At 40.4% G+C, this 20,089-nt stretch overlaps 2 protein-coding genes across 2 annotated transcripts in view; both read left to right on the forward strand.

The window, feature by feature from the left end:
- The window catches only part of LOC108496220 (cytosolic phospholipase A2 epsilon-like), a 31,386-nt gene extending 24,107 nt beyond the window's left edge, over nt 1–7,279 (forward strand). Inside the window, exons 14-20 of the mRNA XM_017812734.1 lie at nt 82–196; nt 718–855; nt 3,726–3,833; nt 4,726–4,917; nt 5,308–5,474; nt 6,663–6,849; nt 7,071–7,279. Of these exons, the coding sequence (XP_017668223.1) occupies nt 82–196; nt 718–855; nt 3,726–3,833; nt 4,726–4,917; nt 5,308–5,474; nt 6,663–6,849; nt 7,071–7,279 (1,116 nt within the window). The remainder of the gene's footprint in view (nt 1–81; nt 197–717; nt 856–3,725; nt 3,834–4,725; nt 4,918–5,307; nt 5,475–6,662; nt 6,850–7,070) is intronic.
- Nucleotides 7,280–15,096: 7,817 nt separating this feature from the next.
- LOC108493232 (cytosolic phospholipase A2 epsilon-like) overlaps nt 15,097–20,089 on the forward strand; it is a 33,385-nt gene continuing 28,392 nt past the window's right edge. The window contains exons 1-2 of the mRNA XM_017806404.1: nt 15,097–15,702; nt 16,944–17,033. Coding sequence (XP_017661893.1) covers nt 15,097–15,702; nt 16,944–17,033 — 696 coding nt within the window. The remainder of the gene's footprint in view (nt 15,703–16,943; nt 17,034–20,089) is intronic.

Raw genomic sequence — 20,089 nt, forward strand, 5'->3', positions numbered from 1 at the left:
ATATTTATTTTACTGTAATCTTGCAAGCCCATAGACATGAAAGTCCCTTGATTTTGCCCTTTGTCTCTCATCAATTTACAGAAAAATAACCACAAACTCTCAGATGAGCAACAGGCATTGAATCAGGGTCAAAATCCCCTACCTATCTACATGATCCTCAATATCAAGGAAGACTACAGCCTTTCAGAGTTCAAAGGTGATGGCAAACCTGGGCTCGTTCGGTGTTTAAATGATCTGCATTGTCGGTTACTGCATGTGCTACAACCTCTTGTACTGCTGAACCGTAGCTTTTATAAACAGTTTCTTTTCCTCCTTAACTTCTTTTTCAATTTCTAAACTTTGTGTCTAGGCTCTGGGAGGAATGAATCTTCTAGGGGACATGAGAAATCTTGGGGAGGTGTTTAAGGACAGCCAAGGTACTTACAAACCTTAGCTCCACATGTGGGCTAACAGGCTGACCCCTTTTGGTATAAACTTCACTAATGTTCTTTGTGGAGAGGGTCATTGGAAAGTTCTGAATGAACAAGATTGGGAAAGATTACTGAGTGAGCAGCTGAAACCAGTTGAACGATACTTCCTTACCCTGAGGAGGGCCAGGCTGTGGTTGCCTTGACAATAGGGTTTGTCCTGCAGCTGCTTTTTTACCATTTCAGAGCCCTTCCTGCAGGGAAGTAGGGATAGGAATGAGATTTTAAAGCTTGTTTCATGTCTCTGCAGAATGGGTGGAGTTCACCCCTTATGAGGTCGGGTTCTTAAAATATGGTGCCTTCATTCGTGCAGAGGATTTTGGCAGTGAGTTCTTCATGGGTCGCCTTATGAAGAAGCTCCCAGAATCCCGCATTTGTTTCATGAAAGGTGATGTGCTCCATTGCAAAAATTTGAATTGCATAAAAATGTCCTTTATTTTTAAAATAATGCAAACCCTACATATTGCAATCAGCGCCCGGCATCGTGCAGGACTGAAACCAATTGTACACCATGTTGTTCTCATCTCTGACTGAATTCCTTAAACACTGGAGATGAACTAAAAAATACTTAGAGGAAATTTCAAATCACATTGTTCACTGTTGCTTTTATCTTGAACAGTGACCATCACGCCCTGAAGTTTCAGGGCTGCTTGAAAAGGTTAGGCTCATTTTGAACCAGTCAGCAGCAGAGTTCCACAAAAAACCTTGGTATTTTGAAACTGTAATCTTAAAATCAATTTTGGCTTTGAATGGCATGATCTTATAACAAAAAGCAAGGTTGTTACTGGGGTTATTATAAAATATGGCAATTTTTAGTAATTTTCTGAACTGTTACTGATAATTTTTCAAGTTTAATAGTAGTCTAAATCCTTTGCAATTTTGCTATCATGATAAATCAGTGAGTTTTATTATTCTTATTTCAGTAAAGTAGATAGCATCCAGCAATGTATGAAAAACAGCTTTGCGGCTTTTAGGGAATTCTTCTTTTAATTTTAGCTAATACTGGAAATCTCTACTACCCCCCTGTGTATATTCGTTCTCTGGGGTGCAGTTGTCTGTAGACAAGTCTATCTACTCTTAAACCCTTAACAACAGATATTTTACATGTAAATAAGCACATCACCAGCAAAGATACTGGGAAGAAATGGTTTACTTATAAAGTGAGGGGGCCTCTGGTGGTCTAGTGGTTAGGGTGCAGGACTCTCACCGCTGCGACCCGGGTTCGATTCCCGGCCCCCCGGGCAGATGGAGCTTGTCAGCCCTGTAAGGCAATCCATCTAAGAGAAGGTCACTCTAAACAAACCTACGTTCTGAGACCCTCACTGCCACTGTCCAAGCTTGCTTGGCCCCGGCAGATGAATCTCAGGATTAAAGGGTGGGCTCAGTTCAGCGCACACTGTGTCTCACCTAAAAAATCCACTGCGCAGGCTCGAAGGGTTAATGACCTTTCCCAAATCTTCGCTCGCGAAGACTGGCCATTATTTTATTATAAAGTGAAAAATCCATGAAATCAGCAACGCCAGGTAGTATTCCTTATTTGGTGTTCATCCATTGCAGTTTCTCAATAACAGTGGGGTAGTGTATTCATACCTGAGGTGTCCAGATAGCAAGCACACCCAACACATCCGACCTGGGCAGAGCTTTCTTCTCAACCTTAGCACCTGAGGCAGGTGACCCCATAGCCACAGGTGTATCTTTATAAAGGATAAGGTGGAGAGTTAAAGCAATGTTGCCATCTAGAGATACCACATGCAATGCCCTCTTGGGTTATGATTAAAATGTACTATTAGTGATAGCATGATCGTTTAAGGATAAAAGCAAGGTGTCATTTGCAGAAAGAGAAAAGACCTTTCATAAGAGCAGTGGCTAGATCTGGAAAGACTGGATGAGCTTATGGGGATACAGGACCCTCAGGTTTCCAGAAGAATGCTTGGTGTGTATGAGAGCTTGTCTGCTCTTTTCAACTCTGTCAGCCTAGTGAAAGATAGTGTCTCTCTCCACAGTTCTTACTTCAGCAAATATAAGTACCAAGAAAATTCAGTGCAAGAGATTAGGGCAACATTGCTACGTAATTATAACCAAATTCTGGGGAGATAGCAATGTTTGAAAGACATTAAAATGCAGAAACAGTGTCCCAGGACTGAGGGAGCCAGAAGAGTTATGGAGTGAAAAGACACCAAGAGAAGACAGGAGAAAACAGAGGAGTTGCCTTCTCACAGCAGGGCTGAACAGAAGCTTCTCAAGCTGCAGAGAGGGGAGGTTGTCTTGACAGAAACTAGACAGTAATTATATGCAAATGAACTCTGGTTGCCACCTCTAAGTGTATAGCCAGAGAGCCCTAATGTGATTTCTTAATTTTGCATTTTTAACTTTTCTTATGTCAGTCCTAGTCTTACAAGGACTTCCTATGAAGCAGACCCTTGGCTTCCTGTCCCACTTCATGAAAAAACAAGGTTTAAAAGGGAATTTTATATCTGTTACTAGTTCATGGAATAATAATTATTGTATTGTGCAACTCAAATTATTGCATCCTTTGCAATGTATGGCTTTTGCAAAGCTTTCACTGCTGGAGATTTTCAAGGCAAAGCGCGGCACTGCCTTCTTCCTCTCAGGGCCTGTGGCAGAGTTGTGGAGGAAGAAATACTTTCCAAGATCCAAGAGGCTTTTGGAGATTTCTGCACTGTGGAGATATTTTTATATGTTTTTTAAGTGGGAGAGAAAAAGTGGAAGAAGCACTGTGGGGATGAGAATAATGAGGAGAGGAAGAGAAGTCTCATTCACAAGACCTCGTGCAAAGAGAAATCTTACAAGGGACAGTGAAGATGTCTTTTATTAAAGACAATCCCAAATTGTGCTCTAACCATTTGACTGTTAGCAGTCCAGGAGCAGCTTCCAAACTTTAACTGAGTATCCACTTGTGTATGACATACTTTGTAGACCAGACACTTATTTTATAGGAAATGATGTGGGTTTGCTCTCTGATGACAATTGCTTATAGGATGGAAAATGTTAGTTTGTATGTGGCAATGAATTATAGTGGCTAAAGGCCTTGCACAATGTTTTAAACTATTTAGGATCCTCTTTGAGGACAGAATGCTAGTTGCTGAAAAAAACTTCATATAGATTATGGTGATAATTTGAAAACCTTGAGGCTTTCCAATACCCCTTGCAAAACTGAGAGGTTATTTTTTTTTTTTCAGGGATATTTCCCATTAAAATGTTTCTGAAGAAGTTTCCCTGTTCTCTACCATTGCACAGGTCTATGGAGCAATGTCTTTTCCTACAATCTTTTGGATGCCTTGCATTCGTCAGATCCTACAGAAAGACGCTCACTGAGGTGTACCCAACACAGGGCTGTTGATGTTGGTTAGTAACATTTCTGTTTTATCTCATCAATTCCAAGATTTCATATTGCCAACTACATCTAACTAGGTTTACACTCTGAATTCTTTCATAGCAATATTATTTCCATTAGTCTCCTTTGAACTGAATTTATGGAAATATGAAACTATTGAAGTTTATAAACAGTCTTTGCCAGGGGCCCTTCAGTGAACCTTCACGTTCTAACAAACATCTCAGTGCTGTGTTCTCTGCCTCAGCAGATGGCGCTTTTCTTATGTTGTTGTTGAAGACTTAGATATAGCAATTATGTGAAGCTCCATTCCAATTTTCTTTGATCTTGTTGTAAACCTGTGTTTTCCTTAGAGGTGTTGACTGTCCTTTTGTTCAGATGTGGTTAGTGAGTTTGGTTTACAGACTTTTCATCAGTTTCTCCAGGGAAGTGTTGCAGAATCCTGAGCTCAATAAATACCTGTGATAGAAAGGCCCTCTTTCCCAATCTGATAAGGTGCCATTTAGCACAACCCTTTTTCTATGCTCTTTTCTGGATGTCTAAGTCTCCTGACACTTTTTTTTTTTTTTGAAAAGTCAGTTTGTATCAATTTTGAAAGAAATGGGTCCAGATTCTCAGCCTACCCTGAGCTTCACGCAAGGAATCAGTTCATGGGTTCTGTCAAACAGTAGATCACTTTTTCCAGCTTTGGCAAGTTTGTTGCCATTTTGACTCTGTTTTTCATGGAATATGCTTTACTGAAGATTGATTTCCTTCTTGTTCCTACTTTACATTTATTTAATTGTATGTTGCCATGTCTTATTAGGATCTTCTTTTCTCTAGCAAGTATTAAATGCCTTCTGATATTTTAAGTATTGCAAAGAACTGTATAAAAACAACAATTTGTTCATCTTCTCTACCCTTCAGAAGATGAACCCTCTCCACCAGATGGGAGCCATGAGTTGGAGACTTACTTAGTGACCCCCGAATGTGGCATCGTGGGCATTATTCGGCGGCTGCTGACAGAGCGGGTGATTTTTTCAAAGTTCTACAACTTCCTGAAGGGGTTCCAAGTGCACAATGCATACCTCCAAAGCAAAAACTTCTGTATGTGGAAAGGTAAACACCCCTGAATATTATTTATTACCTTCTTAAATGGTTGGTGTCTTCATCAGGGAAGGAAGAGAATGAACATTTGAAAACAAATATTTCAAGATAACTATTTAAATTTCATCCAGCTAAATCAGCTTCAGGAATTCCCTTGATTCCAGGAAAGGAAATTACTGCTCATCAGAGTGAAAGAAGAGCAACAAGAGAATTGAAAGAGCCTTGTCTTTTTACCTTGAACAGATCTCTCTTTTCTGTGTCAAGTTTGAGCTTCTGTAGTGTGCCAGGATCTTGGAAAGAAAATGTAATGGGGAGTCAAGAGTAATTTTTCCTCCCTTATTAGTCAAACAACAGAGATATTACTTCAGTGAATCGCTCATTGTAAAAAATATTTCCTTTTAGATACTGTACTAGAGCATTTCCCCAACCAGCTGACAGAAACAGCAGAGTTCATGTGCCTGGCAGACACGGCAGGATACATCGATATTAGCTATCCACCACTCATGAGGTCGGAGAGGAAAGTGGATGTTGTCCTGCACTTAAACTATTCTTCTGGATCACAGACACTGGTGCGATGACCACTCTATTTTTTTTTTATACTGACTGCTGGCTTTTAGTCCTCTTAGCCCTCCTTATGTTCTGAGAATTCAGAATAATTTACGTAGAATAAACTGATGGGAGAGAAGGATTCTTGGTCTGCAGATTCCATTATGCAGATGCTTAGGTGTCTCAAGTGGTGCTGGTAAAACATGGAAAATCTCCTAAAGAGAACAGAAGTGGTATCAGTTCTTCTAAATATTTCATTTGAATTAACCCTCTAATAGCTAAATGCTATCTTCTAAATGTGTGTGCTCCTGTGATCTTGATATGGCTATCAAGACAAAACTTCACATGGAGTGCTTATCTGGTACTAGTACCACCACTGATTAACTCATTTTGGTTGTCTTGTGATATTCATCTAAAGTTACCCACATGCAGTATAATTAGAAGTAATTTGTCCAGTTGTCTTTAGAACAGTAACTGATTTTTTTGTTGTTATTCTAAATCATGGAAAAGAATTGTCCTTTGACACCATATCTACTGTTTCAAATACCAGCTAATAATCTGGTATATAATTCCTGTTACTAGATATGGATAAGATGGAAGTTCTTGAAGATTAAAATTTTCATACATGCCAACCAGACTCAGAAACAAAAATCCTATTTTCAAAAATTACTGCAAGATTAACATTTCAGTTTAGATGGTATTTGCTCCCAGATCACTCTTTGCTTACATCACTTTTCAGAACCATCCTAAGGCATCTAAGACAGTTGGAGGCTTTTAAATATTTCATACTGAGTCAAAAAAGTGTTTGTATTTCTCTGAATCTGCGTTTAAAAACCATGCTATTTCAGATTCCTGTCCATTCTACTCATTTTAGGATTTTCTCCGAGACAGGTGTGTTTCTGTGTCCTGAGCTTCTAGGCCACCCTTCCCACAGCCTTGAACATCTTACCTATGTTGTAGGTTAAGGCTGTTGAGGAGGGTGAGGTAGAACAACCATCAGGAGTGCAAGTTGGAGGCTGAGCCTTGACCTGTTGTTCTGTTAATAACTGGTACTTAATATCTCACGTAAGAGACAAGGACAGAAGAAATATTGACAGCAAACCCTGCTCCCATATCTTTTTGAAGATCTTTTGATGGATGCATTGTGCACTAAGAAAAGTGGTGGGGTGTGGCAGAATTTCTGACCTTTTCTTTTTTTTTTCTGAATTCAGCCTTTGGAAGAGGCCTCCAAATACTTCCAAAAACAGGGAATCCCATTTCCCAAAATCCATATGAGTGAAGAAGAAAAGAAAAATCTAAAGGAGTGCTACATCTTTGAAGACACAGAGACCCCAGAGGCACCGACAGTGGTGTTTTTCCCACTGGTGAATGACTCCTTCAGAAAATACAAAGAGCCAGGTAAGCAATGGGACAGAGGTGGTCTTCCCACCACCTGCCTGCCCTTTGGCTGTGTTGGGATGGGACACATGGTCTAGTGTGGTCTCCTCCCTCCCCTGCTGTCCTTCCCATGGGAGAGAAATGCAATTGTCAAGGCAGCGAAGAGTAACTTGTGCTCCACCTGGAAAGTGGGAGATGGGCCCAAATCTCTACCCCACTGACAACCTTTCTTTATTTGTTAGGTGTGGAGCGCAGCCCTGCTGAGATGGCGCAGGGCAACGTCGATGTTTCTACCATTTTTTCCCCATACTGCTTAAACAGCTTTACCTACACAGGGGAGGACTTTGACAAGCTGATAGAACTGACCAGCTACAATATTCGGAACAACCAACACCTGATCCTTCAGGCTTTGAATTCCGCCATAGAGCAGAAACGACAGCGCAAAAAATAAACACTCTCCCGAGTTCCACAAAAATATCTGCATGATTTTTTTCTTCTTGCAAAAGAATCAAGACCTGTCTGTGAATGAGCACAATAAACTTTGGAAACTTACAGACCTGTGGTTTCTCTCTACCACATGGCAATCCTAGATAAACCAATCAAACAAAATAATTATTAGGCTTGTGCTTTATTTATCTTGGATTTCACTGCTGGTGAACTTTTTTCCCATGCATATATGTGTATATGCAGTAAATTAAAGATTAGGAAATATAGGGTTTATCGGCAAGTTTTTTAAATGCATGAATCTGGGACAGCAGTACAAATTCTTTCCAAATTCGCTACACTGCCAGAAGTTATGCGCAAAGTGAAGACAAATTAGCTACAGATATTTAATTTATTACAAATCTAGCGCAACAGAAAAATACATAATACATTTGGACAATTTCAAAGAACATGAAAACTATATTTTCCATAGTGTCAGTAAGAAATTTTGTTAGAAATAATGTGCCAAGCTAAACATGAAAGATAATGTGAGATTTCAGATTTTCTATACTTCTCAATGTAGAAGCTTTATTACATCAGCAGTATTTAGTTTTTGAAAATCTCTTGGAATTACTGTTTCAAACTGTACTGTGAGTCAGGATCAGCTCTTCTAGTGCAGGCGTAAGTGCCTAATCCAGGGTTCTGCTTTTCACTGAATAGTCGTGGTATTTAGAGGATTCAGCCCAGTATCCACATCCTATTAATTTCAAGAGTTTTTGTAGTATTTCTTGTTATTATGGGATGGATGCTGTGAGAATTAAAACATCAAAAAATGAGAGACAGATTTTGTGGTCAGAAGGCAAGTTAAATGCTTTACACTGATATCCAAGGGTAATTCATGGGTAATGACATTGTCAATCCCCGACTGTCTACAAGCAACACAGGATCTATGCAACTACTATAAATAGCACAAGGTAATTTGTTGAAACTGCTTATTTTTGAAGTGAAAACCAAAATAATTATTTGCTTTATGAAGGATTTTAGTAACAAAAATGCTATGTAAACCTGTTTCATTACAACAGATACTAACCTAATAAAAAAAAGGATTTAATGCTGCAGTCAGCCCTTAATTACTTAAAATTTAAATGAAATGCAGCAACTTGTCTGTGCTGAAGTAACATGTAATGGCAAACACAGAGCTATGAATATCTTGTATCTTAACCAAAATAGAAAGTAAATTTTTTATTCAAAAAGGCTGAAAATTTCTCTTCCCTCTTGCTGTCCTAATCTGTCTCTCTTCCTTCAAGCATTCCTTTATGCCATGTCTTCCTCTAGCCTTTGTTGACTTTAGTCTCACCTCTGATGACCTCAGACCCTTGGGTGTGCTGTGTCCTTACCCCAGCTGATTTTCCACGCCCTCACACCTCTGTCCAATTTGCAGTCCTGGTTCAAACCTCTAGTGTGCTGAAATGGCTGTTTACTTGCTGGTGCTCATCAAGGGCTCCCCTCTTTGTGATCCCTGTTGCTGAGTCATCTGGTCCCTCTGGGCATTGCCTCTCCTCTGTCCCAGCTCTAACTCCCTCCCAGGCTTCCGTGAGTATCATTATGACAAACCCATTTGGTGTGACACATGTGTTTGTTACTTCTCTCAGCAGCCCATCTTGGAGCTGAGGTTTCGGGCATCCTAAAGGTCTGCAAATGAAGTTCCTGCCCTGAACATCCAAGTCCTTTGATGACATCAAATTTCAAGAAGCCTGCCTCTCTCTTCCCATCTCTGCATTTAACTATACCCTTTTGCTTCCCTTGATGTCTTCTGTTAAACCAGCAACAGCTAGTTTAAAAGAGGGAGGCCCCATTTATTCCCAGTGTGCCACTGCTGCACCTGCCAGTGCCAGCAGTTTGACTAGGCCCACATGATAGCTCCTAGTGATGCTCTCAGTGTGGGAAAAGCTCTTAGACCATAACTGGATCTTGTCTATTCTCCCCTTGCAATCCTGAAACATCCATGCCTTTCTTCTTTCAGATAAACCCACAGTCACCTGAGTTACAAGCAAAGCCTTTGCTTGTTACCCTGAAAATACCTTCATGTCCTGCATTGCTACAGACCCTTAAAAAGGTCTGGCTCAAGCCTGCACCCAGACAACCTTTTCCTGGGGCACTGGGTGCCTTCGCCCAGAGATATGTAGCAACCCCTTGAGCAGAGGTGAAAGACACCAGCCCCGTCATTGTCATCTTCAGTTGTTTTCTTCTTCTCTGAGATACTGTAGAAGTGTCTCCAGGTGATTGCTCCTTAGCAGTGGCCTGTTCTCCTGACTACCATCTGTCAGCACTCCTGGTCCATGTTTAGTAGATGTGCTTTGTTTATGACTTAAAGAGTTGGTTAATTTGGTGGGTTCAGCTTGCTTTTTAACATTGCATTTATTAACTAATTGCACAGAACACTTACAGAAATCCGTTCTTTCAGGCCAGCATGGCCAGTGTGGCTTTGTCTGCCGGCATTTTTTGTTCTGGTTCAGCTGCTAATGGGGTATGTTTCCTGTGCTCGGTCTCTGGGCTGTACTGAGGCATTGAAAGAATGTAGGTAACAGCTGTAAATGTGGGCATTTAAAAGCCCTTTTGGGTTTTGCAGGTTGGGAGTGTCCCCTTTTACAGGAAAAAGGAGTGTCTTCATGGAATTATCCCTTCAAGAGAGGAAATACAATAGAGGGGAGAGAAGCAATGCAAAAATCTAAGCCCACACTGTATCATGGTGTCAGCATCAGCAGGAGTTAGCATTTTTTTTCTTAAATGTTTTAGAAGATGTGGTAATAGGAACTACAAACTAACACGCTGACCTCCTTACTTGTAATTAATATGTTTTGCATCTTTTCTGTGTCTGGCTTTTCCTTCTTACCTATTCATTATCTACAAGTAAGTGAAGGGATTAGCATGCAATTGCACATTTGCCCCAGCCCTTCCAATTGTCACTAAGGTGCATGAAGAACTGGGCAGCTCGGTGGGGTGACTCAGACCATAGGAACCTAAGGAGAGCAGCAATGGGATTCTTTAACCCCTCACAAGGCATGTGAGAATTTGAAGAGTCTTATTGGGTGAGTGCCACTTAGGAAGCAGAAGCATTTTACACTGTTCTGTAACACAAAAAGTGATCAAACGAGAGATTACTGCAAACATTCTAAGTGAAGTGAGCTATTCATTTGTGACTACAGGTTGCCCCACATGAGTGATGGGAAATGTGTTTGCCACAGCAGATAAAGGAGAACATGGGTGGTAGAGGACTCCCTTCTGAGAAACCCTGTGCCAAAACCTGTTTACATGTATAGCTCTGCTATGTGTGTACAATATCTCACTGTCTTCTAGAATGGTAATGCTGCAGAGGAGGCCATCAGGGCCTCATTTCCTCATGGAGGAATACCATACCTCATGCATACCATACCTGGCCATGGTATGCTGGTCAGCAGTTAGCAATGGGTGAGAGCTCTGTGTCCTTCATGCCATTCAAATTTTGTACCTTTGAGTTCCTCCTGAAAGTCTGTCCCTTGCAGGGTTCCAGTTGAAGCCCAGCACATCTTCAGTGTTCATAAAGCACTTCTCTCACCCCTCTATCAGATGATATCAAAACTCTAGGATGTCCTGTCATGTCTTCAGTTGCTTCCTCCCGGGCCCCTGAGGTCTCCTTTATATTCACTTCAACCCACTATTGCTTATCCAGATGTCAGAGCCTGATTCCAGCTGCCCCAATTCTTGTAGTATTCATGCTTATTCCAAATATGACCAAACCTTCATCATTTAAACTTGAAGCTTACAGAGGTACAATTACAGTATGTAGGAGACATGTGAGACAAAGGGGAAAGATTAAGAAAACAGAGGGTATAAAAAGCAAGGAGGGAGAAAGGAGAGAAGGGAAACAAACTATAATACTCAAGAAAAAGTGAAAAATTGAATTACAGCTATGTAGTATTGAGATGGACAAAGGAAGGAAATATATATTTTGGAAATCTAAGAAGTCAGTGGTAAAGAAAAGGTGTCAAGGAATGGAAAGAAGAAACAAAAGAGGAAATCAGGAACAAAAGGTGGTGAAGACAAACATTTAAAATGGAGATACTCTAGTTTCTTCAAAGCAGTCTTGGTAGACTGGTCCTTTAAAAAGAATAGCAACTAAAAATCTCTAATCCAGAAAATGTCATAGCATTAAATCTCACTACTGGGGTTCTGATCATTTGGTTTTACAGACACCTGATATGCACACTGTGAGCACTTCCTAGCTCCCAGCTCTCTCTTCTTTTTTTCTGCCTTTAAACACTGGGAAAAGATGGTGCCTTGCCCTCTAGCAGACTGACTTTTCCTGCCAACTGCTGCTTATTGCACCCTCCCTCAGCTAATAATCTGTAAATTAGATTGCTCCCCTCCTATTTCCTTTCTTCTGCTGAGGTAATGGAGTATCCTCAGAGGCTGATAACTATCAGGTAAGGAGCTGCAAGTTTCTACATAAGTTAATATGCGCTTCTAAATCTTGTGCAATTGACAGTTGTTTCTTTAATTTTGCAATTTCTGCTATTCAACTGGATGTCACCCAGTCTTAAAAGAAAATCATACTCCAAATTCCTCCTTAAGCTGCATTTCTTTTGGCTTAGTATCTACTAACCCAAATATGTCGTAATTTGGTTTTGAGATTTAACAGATGATATCCTAGAATTTGTTAAAGGTTAAATCTTTTGTTCCCACATACAGATAAGTATTCAGAAAATCCTTCATATTCCTGGTCACTCTTAATCTCTAGTCCATGATCTCTGCAGGTGCAGGAACTGATGGTCTGTAACCCACAGTGGGAGGAAGCATTATACTGGTCATATTGCTGGTTTCCATCTCATGAGGATATGATAAACTTGCATGTAAGCCTGCAGAAATGTTGAGAGTCAACAGTGATTCAAAAAACTTTGGGAACTGCTCTTCTAGTTTACTGCAGTCCTGGGAAACTTTCTCCAAGTATAGAAAAACATCCCACAGTGAGAGAACTCCAGGTGCAGAGGACTTTCTCACTGTACAGGTAACCATTGAGGACTGTAGATATGCACCATGCATAAAAACTGAGAGAGATAAAATGGAGCATAAATTTACACTTCAATTAGGCAGCTCTAAGACTGGTATGGTAAGTTCTGGGCTTTATTCAGTGCATCAGTAACTGTAGCATGAAAGAAACATAAAGTCTATTTAACTGTGAGTGCAGTGATGTACAAAGTCATTAATGGTGTTACTATCTCTACTGGGAAAGTAATAACTCTCAGTATCGAAGCTGTGTTCTAGTTATATGCTACATGTATACAAATGCTGATGCATTTGTATAATGGATATAAAGTGCCATGCTTTTCTCAGTATGGTCACCGTGTCTTAACTAGGATATATTCTAGCACTTTTAAACTTACTTTAAAATAATTTTCCAGAAGATTCTGTCTTACTTGTTATATGGCTAAGATAACACACAGCAGTAGTGCCCCTGTCTCCCGTGAATTTTCTCTCCTGCTTCACATCTCCTTCCTTCACTAACTGCTAAACTGATGGCCTAAGACACCACTCCTCCTGCAGAAAGAGTATGTAGCTGAGCCAGAATGTCCATCTGACTCTGCTCTCCAGTGCTGTTTTTTGTTTAGAAATATCTATATGTCAGAGAATAGTGAGATGGTCACAGCCAGTCTTGGTTGTATTTCCACCTTGTCAGAATAACCTCAGGCTCATTTTGCCTGGCCTGTTTGAAAGCTAGGCAAGCATATACTGTTGCAAGGCATTTAGGGGGACCTGGCTATCAGCAGTTTCAAACTAGTCCAAGACTATGACAAAAGAAATCACACAGCTACATCTGAACATGTTGAAAAACATGTTTGTCATGGAGCTACCATTTCTCCACAGCTTGTCTCTGCAGTCAGATGTAATACAGGTACCTCTGCCAAGTTAGTGATGCTTCTACAAACTGCATTGTAGTGCGAGTAAGAAAACTAAGCAGTAGAGGATGTACAAGGTTGTACTGGTTTTGGCACATTCTGTGTGATAAGCAAGATAAAACTGTGATAAGTACTACACTAAAGGAGTAGTGTGTGGTTTGCTGCCAGGGCAACTACACTTAAATCTTTGAAACAGGTGGGTTATTTTGCTTAATCTATCCTTAAATTACTGAAGTATGAAATGTGAATAAATAAAATCATTCCACTTGAAGACTCTGCTTTTCATTCTACAAGTTGAAACCATCTAGCTTTGTACATTCAGATTTTAAATGAGATAACACTCATTCAGTTGTTCATGAGAGCCTTGGAGTTTTCTTTCTTTATGGCATTCCCTGTGGAGTCACACAGAGTAGTGACTTCAGCACTTGATTTAGCTGAAGGTCGCAAGATCATTCTAGATAGCTAAGCATGCGTATTATGAGGAATTCACTCTGCAGATATGGAAACCTCTACACAAAATCCATCTTTCTTCTCCACAGGTTTTCTTGAGGACAAGGAATCTCAACTTTTGTAAGGTTCATCAGCTTTAGAGGGGTTTCTGTTACATCACTTATGCTAATGATTCTCTGAACTAATCAGCCTGGGCAAAGTTGACCTGCTCTAATAACAAGTATCATGGTATTTTTAGTGTCCCATGACAGGTCTTCCAAGGTCAACCAGGTCTTCTTTTCTGATCAGGTAAAAAAAAAAAAAAAAGGATGACTGTTGTTCTTTAAATTAAGCTGCAAAAGGAGTTCTCCAGGATGCAGCACAGTGTGTCCGTGACCTGAGGCCAAAAGATGCTCTTGAACTTCCAGTGTGGGCAGAGCTACTTTTCATGCTGCAAATGCAGATGCTATGACACAGCCTACAGTTACTGGAGCTGCTAGTTTGTTATTTATTTGTTTTTCTGTCTTTGAAGATGATAATTTCCACTGGGTATGCCTGGAGATGTTCATGTGCTCTTTTGTTCGTTCATGCTCTTTAGCTGAACAAAATCTCTGTAAAAATAAAACTAATAGAACTTAACCACTGGATACTATATTCCATTCATCTTGACAGAGATTTTCCGCAGTTGTCATGTGAAGTTCAATTGCCTTTCTCTGGAAAATTTATAAAAGCATAACTTCTACCAGCTTTTCACAGCTATTACAGATTTCCTTGCTTTTTTTGGTTGTATTTAAGGTACTGCCAGATGAAGCAGTAATCCTGGGTCATGCTTGCATGACTTTAGGACCTTTGTTAACACCTGCAAATGTCCACTTCCTTCTCCCCCACTGTCCTATCACACACAATCTGATACTGCTACTCCAGTGGCACAGGGCAATGCCTCTTTCCAGGCAGCAGGATCTCTTTTCAGGTCCCCCCACCTATGGGGAGGTTTGACTAAAGTGCACAGGCATGTGCCTGCACACAGGTAAGTCAGTGGTAGCTATTTACACTCAGAGGCCTTTTTCAGGGTTCAATGTCCCCCCTACAGGAGCTGTCTCTGCTCAGGACAGTCCCTATGCCACAGTGGGGAAAAAATGGCTTTGAAGGAGCAGGTCTCAGAGGTGGTGCTCTCTGTGCTTCTCCTCTGCTTGGCAGGACAGCCCATGACTCTGCTAACCACAGCAAAAGGATGGCAGCAGTGCAGGACCCATGGGGCAGGCACAGGTTGGGAGAGGTTCCCAGCCACAGGAAGATACCACGTTCCTTTTGGCTGTTGTGCTTGTGCTGCAAGGTCCTTCCCTGAAGCAGTCTATCCTTGGCACTCCACTGTCTTCGGCAGTGGGAGGGGAGTCCTTTACTTACAGAGATGAGATGGGTGGGGCCTCAGGTCATTTTATAAAATAACTTGTCATTGACTCCCACAGGAGTACATCCTGCAAACATGTCTTGGGAAGTGCTGCCTGTGGAGGTGCCAGGAGTAGATCCTGAAAACCTGTCTCTAGAACCGCTGCCCATGGAGTTGCCAGGAGTATATCCTGAAAAGACATCTCTAGAACCGCTGCCCATGGAGTTGCCAGGAGTATATCCTGAAAAGACATCTCTAGAACCGCTGCCCATGGAGTTGCCAGGAGTATATCCTGAAAAGACATCTCTAGAACCGCTGCCCATGGAGTTGCCAGGAGTATATCCTGAAAAGACGTCTCTAGAACCACTGCCCATGGAGATGCCAGGAGTATATCCTGAAAAGACATCCCTAGAACCACTGCCTACGGAGATGCCAGGAGTATATCCTGAAAAGACATCCCTAGAACCGCTGCCTACGGAGATGCCAGGAGTATATCCTGAAAACATGTCTAAAGAATTCCTATCTGTAGAGGTGACAGAAGTAAATCCTGAAAACTTGTCTAAAGAATTCCTACCTGTAGAGGTGCCAGAAGTAAATGCTGAAAATGTGTCCCAAGAATTGCTGCCCATTGAGGTGCCAGAAACACTCTATTACATGAATCCAGGGAAGACCATGATGTCATCAAAGGCAAAAGGACTAGAGGTAAGAAAATGGCTTCAAAAATTTGCTTCAGGTCCTCTGCATTTGACAGAAAACAAAATCCTGCTTTGTGAGCATGTTTGTATTCAAGCTAGTGTACAAACTTGCTGTCTGATGGGACTAGGCAGCAATGTCTCTGCCTTGAGGAATTTAAGGTGAAATATTCCCTGAAAGGCTCTCAGCGGCAAAAGTCCTCCTGAATCCACAGGAGCCAAAGAACTCATCTTCATAGAAAAAATGAGAGAAGTCAAGGTCTTAAGGGGACATTAAAAGATGAGAAAGTGGAAAAAATGAACAGGGAAGGAAACATTCTTTAGGGGCTGAATTATCAGCCTGAACCCAGACTTAAAACGCCTTTTTTCTTTTGTAATTGAATGCTACTTTTATTAAAAACTTCATATTTCTGTATCAATAACAAAATTTTTACATGTATAATAATGTCTCCAACCCATACTTTTTGTTATTAAAAATGGGATAAGGACAGGATAGAGACCAGGAATAGAGAACTGAATTTTATTTACACATTCCCTTTTTAGTTCTGACTTTTTCATTTGCTTTGCATTCTCTTCATCATTTCAAGATCTGCCTTTAGTTTAAACTAGTAGTACATTATGCATTGTTCTGTGTGCTCCCTGACTGAATGGAGGCACATCACTTCAGGAAGTACTCTGGAAACAAAATATTTTCAAAATTTTTTTGTAGGAACTGTCCTTTAATAGTGTTCTACAAAGTGTTTCAAAAGGAGGCACCCTACATTGTAGAATTATTTTGGAACTTTCATTTCCTGAAAAAAATGGAAACATTAAATTTAAAATTTTGCAACTGCAACAAGCTTCACACTCTGTGTTTGAACTCAGAGAATATGTTCTGGGATATTTCAAACTGGGGTTTAACACAGCTAAGAGCAGGAGCAGATTGCCAAAAGATCATATTCAAAACAAAAAGCAAACCTTTATTCACAGAATAATTACAGAGACACATTTTGGTTATCTCACAGCTGTGATGGCTCTTCCTTCATTGACTTGTTGAAAGGGTACCCCGATATAGATTTTGTGCCAGTGTGTGCCAAACCATGTGGTGGTTTGTTCATTAATCTGAGAGCAGTAACTCAACTGGGTGTAACCAACAGCTGTTCTAATCGAGGTTTCAGCATAAATTATTGCAAGTAGAAATTAATTATCTACCCTGATAATGCTTCTGCTGTTGTTTTAACGCTATTGTTTATCATTTCTTTCTTTCTTCAGGATGAAGACTCAGACTTCGATTCTTTGAGAGATGGTGAACCTCAAGAAAAGAAAGACGAAACTTCTGTGCCAGACAAAGGTGATTTCAAGGTATTATAAAAAAGAGAATTTAGAACCAAATGGCGAAAAGGCTCAGGTAGATAAATAATGATGACAATAGTTTGTGTGTTACAAGCGAAACAACCTTAAGTCTATAGTTGGATCATTTTATTCTACTTACATTTATGATTTTCATAGAATCATGGAATGGCTTGGATTGGATGGGACCTTTAAAGGTCATGTAGTTCCAAACCCCTGCAATGAGCAGGGACACCTTCAACCAGACCAGGTGGCTCAGTTTTCATAATTACTTGTTATATTTCTCTGTTACAATTTATTTGGAGCAGGGAGAATATCTACTATTTAATCCCTCACTTACTTGTAAAAGAAATCCATTGATAAGCTTTCTGTTCCACGATACGTTTTGTAATTGAAAGAGGAAAAAGTAACTGTGATGCATGTTCTGCTGTAAAGGCTTCAGCACTTCCTTGCTCCATCAGGAAAAAACTAACAAGTGATTCTGTAAAAGGAATGATGCTTGAATGTGGTAGGGCTATTTCTTGTGCTCGAGTATCAGTCATAGATTTATTTTTGTTAGACATTACTGATTTTGATTGGGGTTTTCATTCTGCTACTTTGTTTTTTGTGCAGTAAATATAAGCTTTGTTTCCTTTATGTCAAGATCAGAGAAGTTTAAGTGTGATTTGTATTACAATGTTGTCCCACAAAATATCTGCTTCCGAAGCAGATAATTCTGTGGCAATTTGAACTATAATTCATGCAGACAGGTTCTGCTGAGCCAAAATCAAGATGAAAAGGAGCTTTATCTGAAAACTTAAGTAATAGTGTGAACAGGCAGATGTGAGCTTTGTGATAAGTTACTTACCAGGTAGTCCTGGTAGAATTCATGCACCAAGAAATTTAAACAAATTCATATTCACAGTATTTTTGTTTTTTTCACGTGCACGTTTCAAAGTTTAGCTTTTGTGTTTGCCCAATATTAGGATTATTATTAAAAAAATAAAAATCACTGTCACTAAAAGATTATACTGTATTTTCACAGGATATACTCTATTAGTCTGGGGTCTTTGTGGCATTTCATCTTGCAAATATTTAGCTTACAATGTCTGGTATCTTCAGCTTGGTAGGATACTGAAATTCTGGACCACGTATAGGATGAAGAATTTTGTAGACAGTAAAAACTGAAAAAAATTATTGATCAGTTTTTGGTTTAATGTCTGCTCCTTACAAGGGGTAAGGAACCTAAAATCATGATGAGAGAGAAAAAAGTTTTGAACTCCTGGGTTATAATTATTTATCATAATTATACTTATGACAAGTAACTTCTTGTCTCCATTTCTTAATCCCACACAGCAATGTGTTTGTTTTTCCATTATGTGCTCAGGATATAGATTTAGATCAAAGACATTTAAGGATCATGAAATTTGGAGGGGGCAGGGGTGACAGTAGTGGACCAAAAGAGTCTTCTGATGAGTGTGGGACCATAACATTCTTCTGGACCACTATATTGCCCCTGTCTCACACCGACAGATTAGTTTTTACAGTTCAAAATCCCAAAAATTCATGACAATGCATTGGTGAGGGACTGAATTGTTGTTCTTGCATCTGGTTACAGAGACCTTGTGTTTTCATCCTTGAGCAGAATATGGGGATCTATCCTATGCACTTGCATGATCATTACTTGATTACTGCAATGTATCATATGTTCATGTGAAGAACACATACACACTTTTCTGCTCTGTTTTTCTCAAATGCAAATTTTTCATCACTGAAACTTCTAGAAGACTTAAATATGAAGGTCTCTGCCTGCTAAAAGGGATTGCCTGTTAGAAATGTATGACAACATATTCCAGCAACTCCATGTGCCTTTCTGCCAACATGCTGATTTTTATCAGCATTAAGAAATCTGTATTATTTGGGCCTTGGCTGGTACTTTGCCCCATGATAAAAGCAGCAGGCAAGGCCAGCTCTGGTGTATCCAAAATCAGTGTTTATATTAAAATATATAAGGATTGCAAGAGGTCTCATATAATAATGCATGTGAGGGAAGGTAAGGGGAACAATTGGATACATGGTTCTGAGTTCAGCATAAGCCATGTTTTAACAAGGGTAAGATGCACTGCATCTCAGGTCAAGTCATACCTCATGTCCCTGCCAGGCAAGGGCTCCTTGTTTTTGCAGGGTTTGTGCAGCTGGGAGAACAGCAGCCCATTAATAGAAGAGGGGCAGGTTAAGCTCTCACCTTTGTACAAAGCAGGAGTTCTGGCTTCTGCTGGGTTTTGGAAGCTGGAAGTAGTTCTTGAGATCATGAGAAGAGTGAGGAGCTGCCATGTTGCATAGCAAGTTTAGGAGCAAGTTTTGACATTTGCTTCTACTACAGGTCAGACTCTGTAATGTGAACCAGGGGCTGAGGCAGGCAGGAGGGCTGGGTCCCTGCTGGTGCCAGGCATGGGCTCCTTGGCTCCCACAAGGACAAGAGCCTCCGGTCAGGAGCAGTTCCAGCTCCAAGCTCAGCAGCAACTGGGAAGACAAGAGTCAACATCTCCTGAGCTACCCCCAGGCCCATGGTGCTTGCAGGAACATGACACCAGCAGCAGCTCTGCTCAGCTGCAGAAGTTGTTCTGAGCCCAAGTGCCTCTCTGCCACCCTGACTGGTGGTATGGAGATGCCTAAAATACAGACTACTGAAATTACATGTTCCAGCACACCTCCCACTTAAAAAATGAACCTCATAAAGTCAAATGAGGCCACTTGCATCAGCTCATAAGTTTGAAATATGGTTTAACATAAAAAATGAAGAACATCTATACACCCTTGAGAATCAGTAGGGTGATTCTCTGAAATAGACATTTTCAGAGTAAGACTCATGTCCTGTGGTAATGTTTACCCTAGAATGAGAATCCAGAAATGCTCAACAGGTGTCAGATGTAAAGACTTATTTTAAAGCTATCTGGAATAAGGTGTAAAGAATCTCAATCCTCAGATGGTTAATGCTCAGTCTAATTTCTTTCTCTTGGGTTTGTTCTGCTTGGGAAGGGCAAACCCTAAAAAAAGGGCCCTGTTTTTTTTTAAGATGGACTATCATA

This window comes from Lepidothrix coronata, unplaced genomic scaffold (genome assembly GCF_001604755.1).
Source record: "Lepidothrix coronata isolate B3197 unplaced genomic scaffold, Lepidothrix_coronata-1.0 Scaffold1, whole genome shotgun sequence".
Taxonomy (NCBI): Eukaryota; Metazoa; Chordata; class Aves; order Passeriformes; family Pipridae; genus Lepidothrix; species Lepidothrix coronata.